Below are 23587 nucleotides of genomic sequence, written 5' to 3'. Positions count from 1 at the left end.
GAATTCTTATTTAAATTCTTTAGGTGGGGTGGGGGTGGGGAAATAACAAATCTGAGAACAACCTGCAATACCATCCATAATGAATATTCCTAACCTTTATTTATAATATAAGTTCTCCTTGAGGACAAAACACCATGGAATTCAGTGTAGAAATTGCAGATAACTGGAGGGAAAGAAAGAGAAATGAATAAATTCAGTGTCCAGGAACAAAACATTTATCTTCTTGGGAGAGGAGGAAAGAAAGAATTAAATGTCACTTAAGTATAGAAGCTGGGAAAAAGGACTAGATGAAGTTCCCACCCATGAGAACACAAACTATCATAAGCCCCATTCAGCTTCAGCCTTTTTCCAGTTTCAGATAAAGGGGTGTCGAGTTAAAGGGAAAACTTTGGGCCAACATGGGGGTCAGATAGATCTGGGGTCAGCTTCATGTTGGCCCAATATAGTGATGCTTTATGGCAGGGGTGTCAAACTCACAATGTCACGTGACGTGTTGTGATGTATCGTGACTTTTTTTCCATTGCCAGCAATGGGGTGGGCATGGTTTCCGCATGATGCATCTGGCCTATGGGCTGGCAGTTTGACACCCCTGGTTTATGGTGATGTTTTAGTGTTGCTACAGTATTAGACAAACAACCAAAGAAATGGATTCCAATGCCACATAACCACAAAGATCACTGGATCGTCATTTCATAATCTCACAATGTTATTGAAAAAATAAATGGAGAGGAACAGTACCAGTGCTCTTTGAAGGACAAGGTCCAATTATACTAAGACAAATTTCCCTGAATATTGTGCTGTGATTACCCTGCATTAATTTACAGAATCAAGAAAGACAGATGTCATTCCTTCACAAACCCATAACAAAGCCGTCATTGTGGTGGTGCTGGTGATCCTCATCCTTTCCGGAGCGGCTCTCACAGGTTTCTATTTCTACAAGAGAAGGAATCAACATGGCTTGATAGATGAGAATTTTGAAAATTCTTTTTATTTCACTGGTAGAGCTGCTCCAACAACTAGTGATGGAATTGATCTGGTCATGAACATGGAGCAGAATGAACAGGCAACCAATTAATTTGACAGCAATCTAAGCTGTCTCTTATAAAATAAACACTGACTTCTGAAACACATTCTAATGTCAATTATAACGAGTCTATCTGTTTCAGCATCCTTACTACATATCAAAAGGAACAATAATTTCATTGCAGACACTAAATAATGCATTCAAAGTAAACAGTATGACCGATAGCTAAATTTTTGTATAACGAGAGGCAGCTTACAACGTTTAAGTTAAGATCCATTCTCAAATTCATACTGCAGTCGGAGGGAAACATGGCAACTGCTAGATTTGATGGTATTTCTGGCACTAAAAAAAAAAGTAGAAAGAAGAGGAAAGAACCAGAGAACTACATTACTGAATCCGTAAGGTGTATTCTAATGCTGAATTCCTGAAACAAAAATAATGGAATAATTTACATTAACTCGAGGGGCATAATAAATAAGAGATATGAAAAAAGTGTTTTGTCTGGAGAAGTATTGTCATTGTTCCCTCTATTTGCATCACTAAATTTGCCCCTGTGTAAATTATTCACAGGATAACATCATTTAATATCTGGATAGCAAGATGGGCAGGATATAAAATTAATAAACAAGTAAACAATAAATTTTGATATATTCCCATTGGAAGGGCAGATCTAAGAATCTACTGAAATATTTAATTGCTTTATTGAATGTGCTGTACTTCTTAAATCAGTAGCAAATTTGCAAATGCAAATGTATCTAACATATATTTCTGTTATATCATCATGTGCTCAAATTGTTCATCAAGAAGAAGCCTGCAAATTGAATACCAAACTATTACCATTATATTAGTATTACAGGACTAATTTCAGATCAGATTCATATAGTCAAATGGTGGAGCTGGAAAGGATCCCAAGGATCATCTAGAAAGGTTCCCAAGGATCATCTAATCTAACCCTTTGCCTTATGCAGGAAAACCAATTAAACCACTCTGAAGAGGTTAAGATATCTTCTTAAAAACCTTCAGAGATAGAGGACCCACAACCTTGGTAAGTGGAATGCTTAACTTTCCACCTTACTATTACAAAGTTTTTATTTCCATGCCCATTATTTCTGGTTCTAGTTTTGGGACAGTACAAAATAGTTAGTGACTATTTTCTCTGTATGTCGGTCAGTGACTGCAGTAAAGTTAATTATGTAACGTTTTCTCTTTGATATGCTTTCATGTATAGTATTGGAACACCGTTTCCCCTCCACTGTCTTTTTTGCAGGCCAGATATTTCAATTCTTCCACCTATCTTTGTATCATTTATCTCCCTTGTTTAAGCCTGTGAATATAGGTGGTACTTTGGGGAAACAATCATTTTAGGTGTCACTACTACACTTGGCATATTTCATGTATTGTAATTTTCACTGTTTTTAGAATGACTTCAAATATTTCAAATATCCTTGTGCCAAAAAGCTGAGTGATTTAGGTCATTAAAAAGTCTTTTTCATTTGGGGGTTTATGCAGATGCCATCTCAGATATGTTGTGTTGCTGCTTCTTCTTTAGATTTAGTCCATGATATTTCCACGTAAACATTGCCAGAGGAAAAGTGGGGAAACATACAAGTCAATATATGTCCCTTGGCTTAAATAAATCTTTGGAAGCAAGGCCAGTAGACAGATAAATAACAAATGTCCATAGCATTTATGTTAATGTTATGCATTAAGCTCTCATCCTATTTTCCAATCCTTTGTTCAGAACTCTGTCAAACATGGTCTGCTGCTTCCTACATGAGGATTATGGGGAGAAAGAGAAAATATCAAAAAGAAAGGGGAAGGAGAACTGAACTTCTCTTACCCCTCAATATGGCCATTTTATTTTAATTCCTGTAATTATTTCCATGAATTATACATCCACTTTTTATAATTTTATATAATTTTAAAATTCATATGATGAAATAACTGACTGTTTCAAATAAGCCTGAAGTTCTTCTTCCCCATTTGGATCAAAAGTGTATTTGAAACTGTTCATTGATGCTTAGAATAACGCAGAAAATATTTTTTGTGCTGTATATCTAATGAGGGACCATATGAAATTGCATTGTTTTCAAACTGTAAATGATGTTCAATGTAAAATATAGCAGAGTTTAATGGATTCACTTTCTCAAATATAAATGAACAAAAGTATGCATGGGTTTCTTAGATCATCTCTGCATTTCCTTACAATATTCAGCAACAAATATGTATACTCCAAGTTGAATGCTGATTTTGTGAATTGAAAAATAGTTTATTATAAAATTCATCTCCAAAATTAAAAACATCCAAACAATTCTCAATCTCAGCATGCATATTATGATGTGATTGTTGTTGCTAAATATGACCTATTTTACATTTTTAATAATCTATTTCCAAACGTCCATTTATCTGAAGAATCATTTGATGCAAGGAATCAATGGGATGATTAAATAAGTTTTTATTTTCAAAATAAGAACTTGATAAAAAAGATGTTGAGACTTTAGAAAAAGTGCAGAGAAGGGCAACAAAAATGATTAGGGGACTGGAGACTAAAACATATGAAGAACAGTTACAGGAATTGGGCATGGCTAGTCTAGTGAAGAAAAGGACATGATAACACTGTTCCAATATTTGAGGGGGGGGTGTCTCACAGAGATGAGGGGGGCAACCTATGTTCCAAAGACCTGAAGGCCAGATGAATAACAGATGGAAACTTATCAAGGAGAGATTCAACCTAGAAATAAGAAGAAATTTTCTGAGAGTGAGAACAATCAACCAATGGAGCAGATTGTCTTCAGAAGCTGTGGGAGCTTCATCACTGGAAGCTTTCAAGAAGAGACTGGACTGCCATCTGCAAGAAATGGTGTAGAGTCTTCTGGATGGGAGTTGGACTAGATGACCCCCTTCCAACTCTTCCGTTCCATTCCATTCCATTCCATTCCATTCCATTCCATTCCATTCCATTCCATTCCATTCCATTCCATTCCATTCTATTCTATTCTATTCTATTCTATTCTATTCTATTCTATTCTATTCTATTCTATTCTATTCTATTCTATTCTATTCTATTCTATTCTAATCTTTCTGTCCCATCCAACATTAATACATTACCTTACCCTATTAAGTTGCTTTTTTTAATGGAACACAGGACATTTTCAAAGTACTAGCCTAGTGTATTATTATCTTTACAAAGCTGTCTCTGGGCTTATGTCAGCATTCTGAGAAAATAAATATGACTGCAAGCTAATGTTCTCAATTTCTGTCAAAAGAACAACAAAGAGATTAATAATGGGAAATACACTAGGGAACCTGACAAGCAATATATGTAAGCAATATTCTTTTGTATTGCTAAAATAAACCAAACCTGGTATGCATTTAATATTTCAATTGGTCATTATTACTATTGTTTCATTGTGCATTTACACTTTTCAAGGAGCTGCTTACTATCCAAAATTTGACCTGGAAACAAGAATAGGATGTGCATTTATTTTAAGCATATGTACAAAGAGTAACCCTAGCCCTGAGATTGCTGGCTTGAGAGGGGGAAATGGGATAGTCAAAAGTGAATTCCAACCATGATTCTAAGGTATGGGGGAGGCTTTCTAGTGATGATGGTTAGCAGAATGCTTGCATGAGGACTTGATGTGGAGTGGTGTACTTGATCTTGTCTGAAGGTTCTGGGTGAATCAGGACATTTCTGTATCCAATAAAACCTGATAAGTCTTCAGGAAAACCCAAACTCAGTAGCCATAGATTGCATGAAATAGCAACAAATGGATAGAGGCATGAAATTATTTATGTATAAAAGATCTGGCCAATGACTGAGATGGTATTTAGTAAAAGCAGTAGAAGTGATGTTCTAAGATGCAATTTGTTCCTCAGTTTGTCTATCCAACTGTAGATGATGGAGAGATGATGGATAGGGCTTCATATTGTGTTTGAAATAGGATTCTTCAAAAACGTATTGTGAATTTTGAGCTTCTAATCAGTAATCAGGTGATTGAAAAATGTGGTTCTGGAAAACTTGTTGAATGAACAAGCATGCTATCTCAGATGCAATGGAAGCCAAGACAGAAAATTAAAAATATTGGAGGGGAAGGTTTAAGTAAGAGACAATTGATAAAAATATAAGAAATTTTATAATTTTATATGATGAGAAGAAAATAAATAAGGATAAGGTTTTTATCTCTTCTTCATGTAACTAGGATAAAGGTATCTGAATGATACTGAATGATGGAGTCACAGGACAGATTAAAGAATATGTATTGGCATGATGCAGTACCATTGATTAGATAAATTTATGCAGAATAAAACTGTGTAAGGCTATTGAAAAGAAGAACCTAATCATGCAGAATCAGAACCTATACAGCCCTAGCAGACATGCAGGAAGTAGCATTATTTCTCCTGTGTTAAGTTTATGGTCTTCCCAAGTACATGGTGGAAACAGAATGTTGTACTAGATAGCTCTTCAATCTTCATAAATTTTTAAACACAATAATAGATTGGCCTTCTAATTCATACTTTATTCATGTTACATTTCATACATATAATATGCAGTCAAATTCAACCTAAAGCTATTTTCTAGTGGTACACATAGGAAACCAAAATACAATCCATCAAAACATGAAAATACAATAAAAGTGCAAAATCATTCTTTGTTTCTGTTTTGCAATTCCTTCAAAGTTGCAACAGGTCATCTAATTCATATTGGCTGTTCTTGAAAAAAGCTAAGTAGAGTTACACCTAATTAATGCCTGGATGAAAGATGACCAAGAGACCCCTGGTTGCAAGTTGGTCTGATAATTGAAAAAAGCAATCTGAAAGATGATAATGGCAAATCGCTGCTATACGGTAATGTTGACAAGGAGACTTTAATGAAAGTGTTCCTGTTATCATTGGGGATAAAGCTAATCATGAGTGAATCTGCTTTTTATAGACCATAGCAACTATACAGTTTTTCCAGGCTTGGTTTTCTAGTGTCTTATAAAGTCTAGTAATAAGTGTTATATTCCATACATTAGATTTCAAACTAATAGAAATATCTCATAATAACATGAAAGTTCTTGCTTCATAGATATCCAACAGTTCCTTTAGGTAGAACAACGTGTTCTAGCATTTTCTAGTGCTGAATCAGTGCTTTATTATCAAAGTCTCAAGAATGAAACCAGAGAAAGGGGAAATACGGATTATATATACAGATCTAAGAAATAAGAAGATTGACTGAAATAAGAAAAAGAAAACTGGCTGAAAATTATTGCCCTACTCCAAGCAATTAGAAAGAAGTTTACTTGTTGTTAGAGATATAAAGACACTTTAAGGTCTTTGGTATCCTATCTCGGACCATCCCAAGTCTTCTCCTCCATGACTTCTTTTCATGTAATCTGTTGCTCCCAGTATTCTCTTAAAGCTTAGGCTCGTGTAACATAGCTCTTTCCAGCATATTCCAACATGCTCCAAATGTGGGAACTTAAACTTGTAGAATTTGTCAACCAGCATTACCTTCAGTCTAAGAGTTCAGGAAAAATCCAGCAATCCTCTGGGCAGAGATGTCAGGAAAATCAACAGCTAACAACTGCTTGTTCAAAGCTATGAAGCACTGAACAATGACATTTAAAACTATGAAGAGAACATTGCTTTTTTACACAGAGGATGATCAACTGTTTCATATTTCATTTTAATTTGCCATAAAGATTTTTATTATTGAATGTCTGAAAGACTTTGTCATTTGCCCATTAAACTATATGAAAGCAAATACTGTCATTTACAAACAGCTTCTTTGCCCTTACCTACTGCCATTGCTATGAGAAGACACCCATCTTCTGCAGATAATTAAGAATTAGAAGGATGGCTATGGACCCTCTAATTATTAATTGAGGAACCAATGGTTGCTCTAGAATTAGAATCAATTGTCTGCTGTTTACTGATTATTAAAACACTAGACAACTAGTGGCAGAGAAACAAACATAATTCCTCTCCAAACATAGTTCACATTGATCCTATAGCTGCTGCCAGAGTCATCCAGAACAGTTTTCTCATTGTCTTGGCAGAGAAGTATGATGAAAAACCAAATAAATATATTGTCTTTGTTTTATAATATTACATCTCCCTGAGACCAGGCAACTTTCCCATTAGGAATCAGTAAATAGTCTAATGAAAGAAGGTAATGGGCATACCTTCATGAAGTCAGTCTATAGGAATGTTATGACACACTATTTTGAGGATTTGTCAAGCAAGTGAGTCTCAACTGTGACATATATCACAGGTTAAGCATTTGATGTGGGAATATTTCACATAATTTTACCTACTAGATCAGGATGTGGGTTGGAATGAGAGAGGTTTAACTCAACATTCAGAGATGGCCTACTTGAAATACCAGATGAATTAATATGTCAAGGCACTCAAATCCAAGTCTGAGTATTAATGAATTATTCAAAGTACTGCAGGAAAATACAGGTGGGAAGGGAATACTCCAGTACTTGCTTTGAACTTCCTTCTGCTTCTTCTCCCGGCACATAGGAGAATTCAGAAGTTGAACTTATGCAGCTGGACTAGTCAATAAAAGTTGTATTATTGCACAGAAGGTAGGTAGTCCTCAATGTACAACCACAAATGAATTGCTAAGCAAGACAATTGTTACATGAGTTTTGCCCCATTTGACAACCTTTCTTTCCACAGTTGTTAAGTGTATAATGCAATTGTTAAGTGAATAATTTGACTAATAAGCAAATCTAACTTCATCATTGACTTTGCTAATCAGAAGCTGGCTGGGAAGGTTAAAAATGGTGATCATGTGACCCCAGGCAGTGCAACCATCATAAATACATGTCAATTGCCAAGTGTTAGAATTTTAATCACATGACCATGGGATGCTGCAATTGTTGTAAGTGTAAATAATTTTTTTCAGTATTGTTATAACTTCAAAGTCACTAAATGAATGTTTATAAGTTCAGTATTACTTGTATCTATGTTGTAGATGACAAGATGAGCTTAGATGACGCAGATGAATTTGGAAAGGGGAAGTACAGATTCTTCCTGCTGACAATCTTCCACTTGCATGATCAGTCTTACAGTTTGAATCCCAATGCTTGTGAAGTGTCATTATGCAATGTCAAATGTATGAATGAAAACATACGGAAGAATATTCTGTTCTTCCTCCTCACTTACTAGTAATTTATTTTTGTCAAAAGAAAATAGTTCCCTATTTAAAATATAATCTATGATGCTTACTCTCTACAGTACATAGCCTTTATAATCACTTCCCTTTCTACTCATTTCTGAATTCTGAGAATGATTGCTAAAGAGTTCTTCTGTCTTTACCAAGCTAGTCTCAATGGGAAATGGCCTACAATCTGATTCTCTTGAAAGAGGAGTACTTATATTTAACTATTTCTGATTCTTGCCATAGGAAATTTCATCACAGAGCAATACTGCTGTGCTTGGAAAATATTTATGTCTGAAATTATTTATTCATAGTTTTCATAATTTCTGGAGTACAGTAAGGTAAAGGTTCCCCCGCACATGCATGCTAGTCGTTTCTGACTCTAGGGGCCGGTGCTCATCTCCGTTTCAAAGCCGAAGAGCCAGCGCTTGTCCAAGGACATCTCCATGGTCATGTGGCCGGCATGACTAGACGCCAAAGGTGCACGGAATGCTGTTACCTTCCCACTGTAGTGGTCCCTATTTTTCTACTTGCATTTTTATGTGCTTTCGAATTGCTAGGTTGGCAGAAGCTGGGATGAGTAACAGGCGCTCACTCTGCTACACGGCACTCGGGATTTGACCCACCAAACTGCCAACCTTCTGATTGACAAGCTCAGCATTCTAACCCACTGAGCCACCGCATCCCTTTATTATCAGTAGTTCTTGATAATTTATTTAAAAGCAATTTATTTTGAGGAACTGGTTTTTCATATAAGTTAAACTTGAGGAATTCTTCAATGCCATCTGGGGAATTCTGGATCTTAAAATGCACACATCTTAAAGTTCTTGAGGTTGAGAAATGTGTATTTGGTTTTCTGCATTAGAGCACTTCGTCAAGTGCCTTCTGAAAAAATTCAGATGGATTCAACTAAAGTACAGTCAACTTTGTCTTGGGAGTACTTCACAGCATTCTGAAAGATAAATGGTTTTTCTTAGACTATGTCAATCTTTATTTTAAGTTGATCCCTAATTTGGCAGCATTGCTTCTACCGCTGATTTATCTTGCTAACCTTTAAGTGGGACTCATTTATTTTTCAACAGATCTTGCATTATCTTGATTCTACCTATCCCTTTATGGAGCTTATTTTGCCTAAGGCGCTTTGTTTTTTCAAATCCTTTCCATAGTTTTTAGGTAACCTCCTGTCCTACACATTCCTTTTTGGTGGCTGCTACAAAATCAGTAAAACTATTATATTTTTAATAATGAAGTTTTGATCATTAAAGAAGGATACCATCTTAAAGGAGAAATCAACTCAAAAACTTTGGGAAACTCAGAATGGTACAATTATAAAAGCCCAGTTCAGTTCAATACCACTAAAAAAAGAAAAACAAGAAAGGAAGGAACTAAAGAAAGGGCTTAGCAGTTTCTTGACAGAATGAAGACTATAGAGAGAATTGTAAATTAGAAATATTTTGCATTTTGTGATAAGGTAATCAAAACATATGAAGAACAGTTACAAGCTGTCTCTGAGTTTGTTAAAATCAGCTTTTTTTAAAGCCCAACATGTTGGTTTGATTATGTTCTGTTGCTTCTGTCTGTTTCATGTTGAATTCTAATATGGCATGATCACACTCCCCTAAAGTTCCTGCAACACCATCCTTTGTTGTGTGCATCTTTGTAGAGAGGGAGTGATCTCTATAATGCAACTCCACCTCCTCTTTTGTTAGATCTGTTTCTTTTGAAAAGTTAATATCCTTCTATCATTCCAGTCATGAGTTTCATCTTGCCAAATTTCTGTGATGGCCACTATATTATATTTGCCCTCATGTACTAGTATTTCAAGTTCACCCTGTTTGTTCCCTAAATTTTGAGCATTAGTGTGTAGGCATTTAAATTCTTTGTAGCTGGCCCTGATATGTTTCCTACATCTTGTACTTTGCACTGGAGTTTTTCTTCTTTCTCTTTATTCCTATCTCCTTACCTGATTGATTGTCTAGTGGTTTGTGCTGGAAATTAGGTCCTAAAGGTCATGAAAATTGGTGAGCCTCCTGCCTCAATTTAATTTAAAGCCCAATCATGTTCCAAATATATTCTTTCCAGTTCTTGTGATTCATTCTTACTTGAATGAATCTGAGCTCAGCAAAGGAAGGACATTTATGTGCAGGTCCTAACCTTCAAAAAAACTCCTTTGTTGCTCCCTTCACCTTTTCCTACAAATAGGTAGAATGCTGCCACAATGGCTGGCTGGCAATTCCTCCTCCTTTGAAGGAAAGCAATTTTACAACTATCATGTTAGCCAGTCAGCCAAACATTTTGGAATACTTAAAACTACTCATTTTCTTTTTCATAATTTTGGTGGTCCTGAGACAAGCTCTTCCTCTTGTCTCCCAAGGTCATTCTCATAGACAATTACATCTGGAAAATTCATTAAAATGATATTCCATATGACCATAAGGGCTGGAAGGTTATGACTGCTCTGCAAATAAGCAAAAGGGTTTTAATTTGGCCTACTTATTGCAATATTCCCAGTTTATTTTTATTTTTAAAAAACATTTTCTTTTCTTTCTATTGATTTCTTTCTATGCTATTATTTATTTTGCTGTGCTTAATTGTTTGCTTTTCATCTGAATTTATGAAGATGAAACTATCCAGAGATTGCTCCATGGGGGACCCTATAAGCTGTAAGGCTAATATGATATGATATATGATATGATATCATAAGATAATATAATACAAGCTGTTAATTCTATTCCATTTCTTATGGAATTCGTAACATACATATTCCAAAACTAGCCAATTTGGAAGCATACAAGGATCATGCAGGCTGTTATCTACATCTGAAATGTAGATAACAAAACATAACTAACCAGGAATTATTGGGCTCTGTCATATAATGGGGATGATAAAATTAACAAATCCACAGAGATAACTGATATGAAACACTATTATGAATTTCCATAGTTCAAAGAAATTTTATTGACTCATATTCCATTAAAAAGGCTTAGTCCCTCCAAAATATATCTAGGAAACATACAGACACTGTCTCCTACTGTTGTAGGAGAAGAAATGTGTTAGGTATGTGCTGGGTAATGTAAAATAATCAGTTAAAAACAATACATATAGAGAATGATGCTCAGTGGTAGAGCAATCTGAACAAGTCTCCATTTCCCCAGGCCTGGTGGCACTTCCAAGTTTTGAAGGACTTCCAGAACATAAAAAGAGATGGAACTAACATAATGTCAGGGAGGGGGAGAGAATGTTCCATAAGGTGGGCACCATAGCAGAACAGCCCTGCTTCCCGGGATCAACAAAATGTAGGTCCCTGGCAGATTGTATTCACAGCATGCCCTCCCTGCCTAATCTAATGGACCACGGTCATATAATTGAGGAGAGGCTGCCCCTCATGTAACCTGGTCCCATGCCATGAAGGGTTTTACAGGTTAAAACCAGCAACTTTAATTGGACCTGGAAGGAAACTGTAGTATGTAGTATGCATATGATATGTCTGTCTTAGGAATACACATTACTGTCTGTGCCACTGCATTCTGCATCAGCTGGAGCTTCTGAATGTAGGTCAAGGACAACTTCATGTAGAATGCCTTATAATAGTCCAGTCTAGAGTAACTACTAGGGCATGAGTGATTGTAAGCAGAACCTTCTATTCAGGAATGTGTGCAACTGGCACACAACTTCAAATGGTGCAAAGAACATTCTAGTCACAAATACCATCTGCTCCTCAAGCAAGAATTGTGAATCTGGGAGGATCCACAGTTAAGGCACTGGGTCTGTCTGGAGATGTGCAATCCCACCCAGCACCAAAGATGGCATAGTTCCTAGAAATAAAAGGCACCCAAATTCAGAACCACTCAGTCTTGACAGGGTTCAGCATAGGTCAAATGATAATTTGATCTGTTACAACACTCATTGAAAAAAAATTATCATTCATGCCATATTAAATAACTGCTCCCATTTTTTCCAGGAAGCTTTTCGATGCCACTTTCACTTCTCTCTTTCTATCTTTGCCCATCTTTGGTTTGTGGTTCAGATTCTCAAGGCAGGAAACAGGCATTCCTTCAGAAGCACCAATTTCTGCAAAACTATGCCATAGCCAAATGTTGCCCCCCCTCGTCCCACTACTCCATCAACTGAGAATCTACCACTTCACCAAAGTATCTGTGCCATTATCCTAGTGCTCCTGCTTTCAGGAATTTTCTCCAAGCAGGATGGGGAACCCGAGTTCCTCTGGGGGTTGCTAGGCATCCATTCCTACCAACATCAACACTGATCATTTTGATTGGTGTTGTTGAGAGTGGTAGCAGCACCTGGAGGTCACAGAAATAAATATTCTGTCTAAATGTTTAGTGTAATATGTAACTTCCCTAACCCTAGCCCTAGCCCTAGCCCTAGCCCTAGCCCTAACCCTAACCCTAACCCTAACCCTAACCCTAACCCTAACCCTAACCCTTCCTTTATTTCACTCCAGGTCTGCCTTCCACATTATGAAAGAATGTGTCCATTCACTTTGTTCCAAACTACTGCAAAGAACTCATCTTTAAAATCTGGCATCTCAGATTTGAGATTATATTCTAGATAAAATAGAACAAGAGACATTCAGTCTTTAATGCTCTCATCCTATTGTAGGACAGCCTGGAAATATCCCTGTTTCACTATCTGCAATAAAATCACTGTTGCCTGGTACCCTGACCTTATACATATTAGAATTTTACATTCCACAGACAACCTACACGGCTTATTTCTCCTTCAGATGCATAGAACATAAGGCAATTCAACACCAGAACTAGTTAGCTTGTGTCTGGTTCTCCCTTCATTGGATGAGACCTAAGTGCTTGTGGAACCCTCCTCAAGATCAGCTGCTGCTCAAGATTACATAGATGGGTCCTAAAGTGGTCATATTTCAGATAGATTAATTTATTTTGGCCTTTAGTCAGCAAAGAAGTCACTTTTCAATCAATTGGACTACTTGCTGGGTATACAGTAGGCCTCTAATACAGTTATAAATTTATGTATCTGACTTTTCTCCTTGTTGGTTGCACACTGGTGTTCTACCTTTCCCATATTTGTGTCATAAGCAAATAGATAAGCAGAAGCTCTTACAGACCCATCCAAGGGTAGTTATAGTTCAAAGTCCAAATTTTCAGTGTAAAACAAATGTACCACTTCATGCTAACTTTCATTAAAGAAATTTTAGGGCAAAGAACAACACCTATGAAAAAACTAGAATAAAGCAATGACAGTAAAATATCCACTTAATTGCCAAGGGAATGAAAGGTAATGAAGATCAGCATTCTTTCTTTCAGCTCTGTGATCCAGCATCCCAGCACTTAGAAATGAATCATTTTCCTAGCAATTAGTGCAATTTTTTGGGGTGTGTGTGTGGATAGTATCAGGCCATTGCTGTGATTCTGTCTATTTTTGGTTTCCTATCTGGAACAGAGCATATATCCAGTTAACTCTGTATTCCAAGGATAATATATTTTCTGTTGGATCTTAGAAGATCTGCTTGGTCATTCAGAGATAGGATCTCTCTCTATAACCACTAACTGTCTATCATAGCATCAACTTCCCTCCGTCCAGTGTGTTCCCACAGAGAGGGCCTCCTTAGGGTGCCACCGGTCGGAGAATGCCGTCTGGTGGCTCCCAGGGGAAGGGCATTCTCTGTGGGTGCGCCTGACCTTTGGAACCGTTTACCGGTTGAGCTCCGGATGGCTCCCGACCTTCGCTCCTTCCGACGTGATCTAAAAACCTATTTGTTTGAACAATCCGGCGTGGTCTGATGGGTTTGGGTTTTAATTATTGTTTTAATATAATTTATTTTTACATTTGGGCACTAGGGTTTAATTTGTTTTTAATTTTGTATTTTGGTTATTTTAGTATTTATGGCCCTGTTCACCGCCCCGAGTCCTTTGGGAGAAGGGCGGTATACAAATAAAATAAAATAAATAAATAGCAATTTTTCAGTCCAATGGCTTTTCTTTATATTTATGCAAAAAAACAAACAAACAACAACACCTGAGATTACCATTCTACTACAGACCCAGAATGCTTAAATGAATAGCAGGAGTAAGTTATTACAAACAACCCCCTTTTTTCAGTATTGAGAATCTCAAGCACTAGAATTGGTGACCTTCACCTTACGGCATGGTTGTCCTATATTTATGGGAATGTCTTGTAGGCAGACCAAGACCACTTTGGATATCTTCCTGAGCTCTCTAAACTTATGTCATTAAATCAACATATTATTTAAAAATATAAAGCACATAAAGATTTAAGTCCATCTTACTATTTAATACTGTAATAAAGTATATATGTTTGTCTTTCTGTGTTTTATAGCACTTTGACATCTGCTTTGACAGATAACATCACTGAACTTTGAACAACGAAGGAGGCACGTTATGCTTTCTGCTTGTAATCTAGTCCACCCATAATGTTGAAAATGGCTACAAAATACTTTTTGTGAAAAGTTGAGTAGTGTATGCCCTTATGTATGCAGCAGGGGCTAAGTCTGCAGACACATAAGATGCTAGTTCAGAATGAAATGGCCAACCCAGTGGCTTTCAGCTAAAAAGTGATTGTGACATATTTGAAACCCCACTTACTCAAGGAAAAAAGAGAGACGTCCTGAAGCAGGTCTTAGATCTCAAAGTACCCCACAAACTACAATTATAGAATTTTTTATGTCATATAAAGACTAACCAATAGGACAAAAAAGCTTACCAAATTACATGTTGCTAACCCTGGAAAGAAGAAGGAAGAATAAAGTTGAAGGCAATGTTTTTGAAGCCCCTTCAAATCTTCTTCCCCAAGAGATGTCCTAGGATGGAGGGATGATCAAAGCAGTTTATATGAGGAGGAGGATAGTTCAAAGGAGCTCAACCGCCCAATGGAGACACTGGTACCTTCTCCTTCTATTGAGTCAGTAGAAGGAATAGAAATCCAAGACAGTAGATATTACTATCCATGGATGACTATCATTTAATGCGTTTTAGTAAAAAAAAAAGGAACAAGCAGACTGAATTTTTAGCCTTAATTGTCAGTAAAATTATTTATATCACTATAACTTGTGACTCATTTAATGTTAATAGTAACAACAGCAATGGTGGGTTTGGGCACATTTTGAGCAGCATCTCCAAATTTTTCTATGTGACCTAAGTTCTTTAAGCCAGAAACTGTATTTCGAGCCAAAATACTGTTGCTTATATCTGACCAAATAGGTAATATATCACTCTTCAGGAAATGAAGAGCTTGCAAGGAGTGACTTATTAGGCTGATTGTATTTTATTTCCCATTAATTGTTCCATTTTTAATCTTTTGTTAATACTTGAATATTTATGATATTAATTGATAAGCTGTTTTGAAAAAGGAACAGCATGTAATATTGAATGAATGAGATTTGGAAAGGAGTAAAAAAGTGTTCCTCTGGTATATCACAAAGAATTGTATGAAGATGAGAAATGAAATTGAATTTGAATTATAGAAAGTTGGTGGCTGAATGAGGTAAAAGCAAATGTGGCATAATAAAGAAAAGAATTATCACAAAAAGTAAGGATTTATGACATCTTTCTGAATGTGTCATATATTTATGGATAATAGTATGAATAAAATCAATACTTCATATTTATTACATGTAAGTTATTTTGTTTTAGGTCATATGTATTTTTACTTGATAGATTGTAGTATTTTTAGATTTATGTAATTAATATCATCATGGTAGTGTTTTATATTTTTATATTTTTTATAATAAAATCCTTGTTATCCTAGTATTTTATATCAGGGCTTTTCAACCAGTGGTGCGGGTACCACCTATGGTACATTGGCACCTGGCAGGTGGTACATGACCATCCTAGAAAAGTGGTAGCGGGGGAGGGGAATGAGCTGAACTGGTGGCAGCACCGCACAAGCCTTTGAGAGAGATGGCTGGAGCTGCAGGGCTGTCAGGGCTCAGCAGAAGCGCCAGGATCAGCACCAGGCTCCAGCTAGAGCTCGGCACTGATCCTGGCACTTCTGAGCCCAGAAGAAGTGCCGAACAGCTGGAATGTTGCAGCAATTCCAGGGTCTTGTGATTTACATTCAGATGCTTGGCACCTGATTCATATTTATGATGGTCACAGTGTCCCAGGGTCATGTGAAGTGACCAAAACCTGCTGCAACCACCCAGCAGATGGAGGGGGGGGATAAAAAACAAGCACACCCTACCCCACCCCCGCTGCCAATCCTCAACAGAAATGCTGACAACAATGAAAACTTCGGACAGGAGAAAGAGCACTGCCAGGCGGGCAGGCAGGTGTCTTGCTCGGCTGTGGCTTGGGGGGCACTTTTTTCAGTGCCATTGTAACTTCGAACAGTCACTAAGTGAACTGTTGTAAGTTGATGACTACCTGTACTTCATCACTTTTTTTCCTATTTTTTTGTGGTCATCAAGTTTTTGACACCTTGCTAGGTGACTGGTGGTACTCGTATGTTGCCATATCCTAAAAGTGGTACAATGGGTGAAAAGGTTGAAAAGCCCTGTTTTATATCATCCTTTTGATTTTACTTTTGTCATATATTTTCAAATTTTGCCAATCAATGACTGACTAAATAGTATTTTGTATTTCATTTCATATATAAAGTTTCTTATTTTTAAAGAGAATAGTTTAATGGGCATGTACTGTATGCATGTACAGATATATAAATGATTAGTATTTAATATTAATTATAAATTCCTGAAGACATTTCTGTGGACATAGGTCTTTTATGTAGAAGCCAAATACTATTTATAGTACTTCTTATTACAATACACATTTCGTAAGATTGAAGGCGGAAGTAAATATTTCTTTCTACTTTGCCCGTATATAAAGATGTTCCTTAAAAGAAGGTACCTCAGTTGGTTCCTAACATCAGGGTAGTTTTCTGGAATATTTTATTGTTTAAAATGCTCACTTTTTTGTTCCTAATTTTTTTATTTTTCATTCATCCAGCTATTCAAATATCAGGTAATATTTATTCAATTATTTAAATTGTTTTTAAATATATGTATTTAAATCCAAATATTTAAATGCTCAAAGTTTAATTTACTTTTTATTCTGTTAAAAAGAATGCCACACTTCTATAGTTAGTTTTTATACTATTTTCTTAACAGTAAACTATGAATGCATTCTTTGTAATTATTGATTTCATTTAAATAATAGTTTAGAAGTTAACATTATAAAGTCATTTTCTTGACAGCTAGAACAATTTCTTGACAGTTAGAACAATTAATCAATGGAATAACTTGCCTCTAGAAGTTGTAAATGCTCCAACTGAAAGTTTTTAAGAAGAGATTGGACAACCATTTGTCTGAAATTGTATAGGATTTCCTGCCTGAGCAGGGGGGTGGACTAGAAGATCTCCAAGGACCCTTCCAATTCTATTCTATTCTATTCTATTCTATTCTATTCTATTCTATTCTATTCTATTCTATTCTATTCTATTCTATTCTATTCTTGTACATTTTTAAAATAAAATTCCATTTGTTTGTATACTATAATAAGAATAAAAATACAAAGGACTACATTTAAATAGATGACATCTGAGTTACAGTAGAATTGTTTCAATGTTTAAATTGTATATAGATGGGAAATGCAATAAGAAGCCAAACATATTAAACTATATTCATGGATATATTTATGTATAATACATCAATATGATTATTCTGTATTATTACTCTTATTTGATTCATTTGTAGATAGTGACACCTTTTTGATATACAATGAAAATCTTCACCTTTGCCTAACACTTCAAGAATCTCATTCCTTCACCTTTGGCACCTGCAACAAGGATAATGAATGGAAAAATTTTAAGTGGGTATCCAATTATCAGTTATTGAATATGGCAGTAAAGTTATGCCTGAGTGTGCCTTCAAAAACAAACATGGTTCCAGTTACACTGTCCCCATGCAATGAAACCATTGAATTACAGAAATGGGAATGCAGAAATGACACGCTGTTTGTCACTGAAAGCAAAGATCTGTTTTTAAATCCTGCAAATGGACCTAACAATGGAGTTATACTATCAGAAAACCCCATCACAAAAAGTGTTTGGAAGATCTATGGAACAAAGAAGAGCTTGTGTGCCCAGAAATATGAAGGTAAATATCTGAACATTAATCCTTCTTGCTGAATTTGCTTCCTCCTCTTTGAATCTCTTTACTTGAAAATTGAAATAAATTGCATACTCAAGATATAGCCTTAAATTATACTACTACCTAGTATTTCTTTAATATAGTAGTGTTGTTGTCTTTTACATCAGAGGTCCCCAAACTTTTGGGCACTAGGGATCGGTTCTATGGAGAAAGGTTTTTCCATGGACTGGAGAGTGCGTAGTTTTGTTTGTTGCCTGCATCCCATGGATGGGGCTTTGCTTGTTTATGTGGACCAGTTGTTGGCATGCTGCAGCCTGGCACAGTCCACAGATCGGGGGTTGGGGACCTCTGTTTTACATCATCAGAAAAAATGGCATGTATTCTGAAACCTAAATTCTGAAAATTGTTCCCTGAGTGAAGTAAACATGGTTACATGCATTGTGCATGAACTGTAAGCATGCCTTAGAATTAAATGCTGAGACATTTTTGCATAACATTTCTACTCTCATTTTAGTACTTCTCAATCTAACAGGAATATGTTTTATTTTTTTATAGCTCTATTCACTATAGAAGGAAATTCCTTTGGAGCACCTTGCGTATTTCCTTTCAAGTATATGAATAAATGGTATGCTGAATGCATAGTTAATGATGACGAACACCAACGACTTTGGTGTGGAACAACTCCGGATGTGGACAAAGACTCTTTAACTGGATATTGTCCAGTAAAAGGTAAACTCTTATTTGATGATACATTTATTTATTTTGTATTCCATTTTTATTATTTTTACAACCAACTCAAGGCACCAAACATATCAATATACCTTTCTCCTCCTATTTTCCCTACAACAGCGAGGTGGGTTGGACTGAGAGAGAGTGATTGGCTCAGTGTCATGTAACTGGTTTTCATGGCAAAGGCAGGATTTGAACTCACAATCTCCCCTTTCTAGAGTAGTGCTTTAACCACTAAACTAAACTGACTTTCATGCAAGAAAACATACATATTTATTTTAAAAAACAAGTCTTCTACAATAGAATGTTTCATGTTCACTGGTACATTATTCTAAGGCAGCTATAGATAGCGTTACAATGTCTGATAATGTGTTAATTAGAACTTAATGTAATATATTTTTAACTTTGAGTAACCAGTTATGTGTGTGTGTGTATGTATGTATATATGTGTTTGTTTGTGTGTGTGTTTTATATTTTATCTTTGGTGATAATATAGATTTCCAAATAAACTTCCATATCAGGGATATTTGTTTATATAAAATAGCATTTTTGTTAAATTCAGATGGAGAAGTTTATAACTGTTTGTAGACACATTATATAAGGGGAGGGAAATACATTAGATTTTTGATGTATCTTTCAGCATTAACCCAGGTGGATTTTTTTTCCCTGTATTTAATGTTAGATATATTTGGTATCTGGCTTTATTTATGTATTTATTTTTTTGTATACATGATTTTTCTCTGTTTGTTGTTAGTTTAGTCTGTTTTTTTATTTTTTTTGTTTTTCCTTTACTGTGTTTTCTATTTTATGTTTGGTGATAATTACACTTATTTTTTTTTAAAAAAGGAACCTAATATAGTACATTGTTCCATGTTAAAATGATATTAATTAAATTTTGCAAATTATCCTTTGCAGTAAAATTAGAAGTAACCATTTTGTTGCAACTATTCAGTTAAGGTGCTTATGAGCATGTGTTTGCATTTGCTAAATTGGACACATTTTTTGGCAGATTCTGCTAGCGTTAGTGATAAAGGGGTGGATTGGTATTGGTTCAAGGCCTAGGTTCAAGGCCACCTCAGTTTATAAAACTACACTAAGTTTCAGAAACTCACTGAGTGGTTTTGAAAACTTCAAACCTACCTTACAGGGTTGTTATTGAGGGGAGAAATGAGAAGAAAGCATTATGTGTACCATTTTCAGGCCCTGCAAAACGAAGGAAAGAAGGAAGGATCAGAATGTCAGAATTTTGGGATAAAGTTATCTCTTTGGCATTTCGTTAACGTTTTACACTGTGATATTCACATTTCCACAAGAATGTTCTACACAAAGGACTTGTGAACCCCAACTCTCTTTTTTCTACGTTGTAACAAAATATTACATAAAAACTGACCTCAATAGTACATTTTCTCTGTTAGGTGGCAGCACTGATCTTGGCTGACCAGATAGCATTAGTAATGGGATGGGAGGAGACAACAAGGAAATCTCAGGGCTGTAGGTTACCCTGGGAGGTTGGGAAAAAATCCCAAAAGAAGTCAGTGGCAAAGCACTTTTGTTCAGTTTCAGTGATCAGCATCAAACTTCTCTTCAGGGAATCTTAAATACTGTAGACTGTTGGAGAAATGCACATGTGTGACTTGGAAACAAAGTACAACAGTGAGATTCTAATATTTTCGGGGGATCCTTGATTTCCTGGAGGAACCTCTATGTTTCCATGTGAACATTACTAAGAGCACTGTTCTCATGCCAGAAAAAGCCAGGCAACTATGTTTGCTAAGATGAAACTAGCACGACAACCCCTTTCCTTTACAAATGAATATTTACTGATTGTTTTAAGACAGAGGTCCCCACCCCCCACCCCCCCTGGTCCGCAGACCGGTACCAGTCTGCGGCATTGCTTCCACCTCCGGGCATGAGGCGAGACTACAGGGGTCTGGGCAGGGGTGGGAGAGTGGCTGGGTAGAAACTGCCTTGCTCAGTGCAAAGGTCCTCTGGCAGCTGTATTTGCAACTGGCTACTCCCTGTTACTACTTCTTCCTACTCCTCTTCTTCCTCACTTTCCTCCTCTCCCCTTCCCGGCACCCCAACTGAGCTTGTGTGCCCTTCATGCAACTCTCCAAGTTTGCAAGATAAGCACGTGCCAGCCCATCTTGAAACCAGGAGGTTCCCCAAAGCCTCATTGGAGGAGGACCCTCCCAAGGTATGTGTGTGTGAAGGTGTCTTTTTGTCAGGGTGCAAATAGGGGAAGGGAGAAGCTACCTTTCACCTTAAGCCCTGCATCTCCAAGGGATCCTCTGCACCTTTTCTAAGACCTCTGGGCTCCATTGCACTCCAAATGGATTTTTTGCTTTTTTTTGATGCTGCAGATGCCTCGTGTTTGGGCAACATCCTGCCTGATTTTCGTGGTTTATTTTGGTGTGTGTGTGGGGGGGGAGGGGAGAAGCTACATTTCCTCTTGAGCACTGTGTTTCCAAGGCAATCTATCTCTCATTTGCACCTTTTCCAAGACTGCTGGGCTAGGGCAGTGCCGAGTTGGTTTGGTTTCGATCTCTCGGGGTCTCCCTCCCTCACCCCTCTCTCTTTCTCTCCCTCCCTCCCTCCCTCCCTCCCTCCTTCTCTCTCTCTCTCTCTCTCTCTCTCTCTCTCTCTCTCTCTCTCTCTCTCTCTCATGGTATTCTCAGCACTTACTCAACATGCTGGGTTTTGGTGGAAGGCTGAGTTTAGGACTATCTCTTTCTTCCCACTTTCTTAGAAGCAGAAAGTCACTGATCTAATCTAATACAATATAATAATAATAGAAATAAGCTCATTATTTATTTGTTCATTTATTTAGAAAATTTTCAATAAATGTACTGCTCTTGAATTATCCTGAACCACCTGTACCCCCTCCATCTTATCCCATCCCTAGTCCATGGAAAAATTATCTTCCATGAAACCTGTCCCTGGTGCAGGTTGGGGATCTCTGTTTTAAGAGACCTCCACTGGGTAATTTATTTGTTTGTTCTGATTTGCTAGCTCATAGAATGGGAAGTGGAAAAGGAAGCTAGCACTTCTAAAATCAATGCTACATTGGTCAATCATACATATATTCAGTGCTGCATTCTCTCAGCAAGTTCCTTATTAGTTTCTTAAAAGTTGTAATGGATCCTTCCTTACTTCTTTTTTTTATACTCATCCTAATTGAAGGTATAAGGGTTACATTTTTCTCCTGTTTTTAAGCTAGGCTTAAAAAAAGAGAATGATTGGTTGGAGGAATATCTGAGCATGGGTCAGATGTTATACTCTTGTGAGACTAAATACAATTTTATTTCATTTGATTGCATCATTTTAAGTGGTTTTTCAATCCCAGTATGTGAATTGGAGTAAGTTCCACCACACAGGCTTGTTTCAGAATAAACAAAATTAGGATAGGACAGCACTAAATGGCATATCTAGAAAGACTGAAACTGGGGGCAATTGTCTGCTGCTGAAAAGCAAAGTCAGCCAAAAGTTAACCAAAAGGAGAAAACCCAATTGGTTTCTATTACAACAGGGAACTCAGAGAAGAACTACTAGATTACTATCTACAATTACTATCACCCATTTTCAAGAAAAGACCCATAATAGTCGAAACATGTGATATATTGTTCAATGGTGTGCAAGGGTGTCCTGAAGGAGAATGTTTAAAGGTCTGCTTGGCTTCCTTCGTGATAACACATGGAGAGAGATCTCTGTTATCCAGTGAAGTTACATGGCAAGAAATGAGGAGTTGATTTACTTCACTGTGTGGCTTGATGAAACAAAGGCACTATTCTGGAAACTTTGCCTAGTTTTGGCAGTTCTTATTAACTAAACTATGCAATGAAAATTAATACAATGAAAATATAAATAAAAACATTTAAATTCTCTCAGAGCTTTGCTACTAATGAGTTATTCTATTTTCCATGATGCTTGCAGATCAAAATGATGACTTTTTCTGGGTCAAAAATCACTGGACAGGAGATCTCTACCAGATCAATTCCCTCTCAGATCTAACCTGGGATGAAGCAAGAAAAAGCTGTCAGCAACAACATTCAGAATTATTGACCATCAACGAACTACATGAACAAGCATATTTGGCAGGTATAACAAAAGATCCCTTAAAAGGCTTCTAAAGCATTCCAGATAATAAATATTTCCTCATCTGTAGTAAGCAATATAAGAAGCATCATATAAGAAGCATAATTTTTCCTCCAGAGGAATTATCTTCTGAATAATATTTGATACTTTCAGGCAAATGCAGTTTGAATAATCCAGTTGCAAACATCTTTTTTTTTACACTTTTCCTCTGCCTTTATCAAACAGAAATTCATCAACTAAATTTGGATTCCAAAGATGAAAGTTTATCTGATTGATTTGCCATTAATATATAATTAACAATAGCTGAGGTTGAATTGCGGAATCCTTGGTGCTCTTTGAGCTTGGTTCTTTGCTTACCTGATTATGTAATAGCCGCAACGATGTTTGCTCCCTGTTTATAACAGTAGCTTGCTCTGTCAATGTTGGTGGGGCTCTGGTTTTCCCCTTGATCATCCCTAGATTAGGGTATTGTTTTCTGCTT

At 36.5% G+C, this 23587-nt stretch overlaps 2 protein-coding genes across 2 annotated transcripts in view; both read left to right on the top strand.

Annotated features, from left to right (window-relative positions):
• The window catches only part of MRC1 (mannose receptor C-type 1), a gene marked incomplete at its 5' end in the record, with an annotated part of 73450 nt that extends 71645 nt beyond the window's left edge, over positions 1–1805 (top strand). The window contains 1 exon segment of the mRNA XM_083376833.1: positions 825–1805. Coding sequence (XP_083232959.1) covers positions 825–1075 — 251 coding nt within the window. The 3' untranslated portion in view covers positions 1076–1805.
• Positions 1806–16905: 15100 nt separating this feature from the next.
• LOC310648789 (macrophage mannose receptor 1-like) overlaps positions 16906–23587 on the top strand; it is a 59840-nt gene continuing 53158 nt past the window's right edge. Inside the window, exons 1-4 of the mRNA XM_083376834.1 lie at positions 16906–17155; positions 17887–18288; positions 18838–19011; positions 22945–23109. Of these exons, the coding sequence (XP_083232960.1) occupies positions 17095–17155; positions 17887–18288; positions 18838–19011; positions 22945–23109 (802 nt within the window). The 5' untranslated portion in view covers positions 16906–17094. The remainder of the gene's footprint in view (positions 17156–17886; positions 18289–18837; positions 19012–22944; positions 23110–23587) is intronic.

Source organism: Vipera ursinii (assembly GCF_947247035.1).
Source record: "Vipera ursinii genome assembly, chromosome: Z".
In the NCBI taxonomy this organism is placed as follows: Eukaryota; Metazoa; Chordata; class Lepidosauria; order Squamata; family Viperidae; genus Vipera; species Vipera ursinii.
The sequence above is the reverse complement of the archived record's forward strand: the minus strand, read 5'-3'. Positions and strand labels throughout refer to the sequence as shown.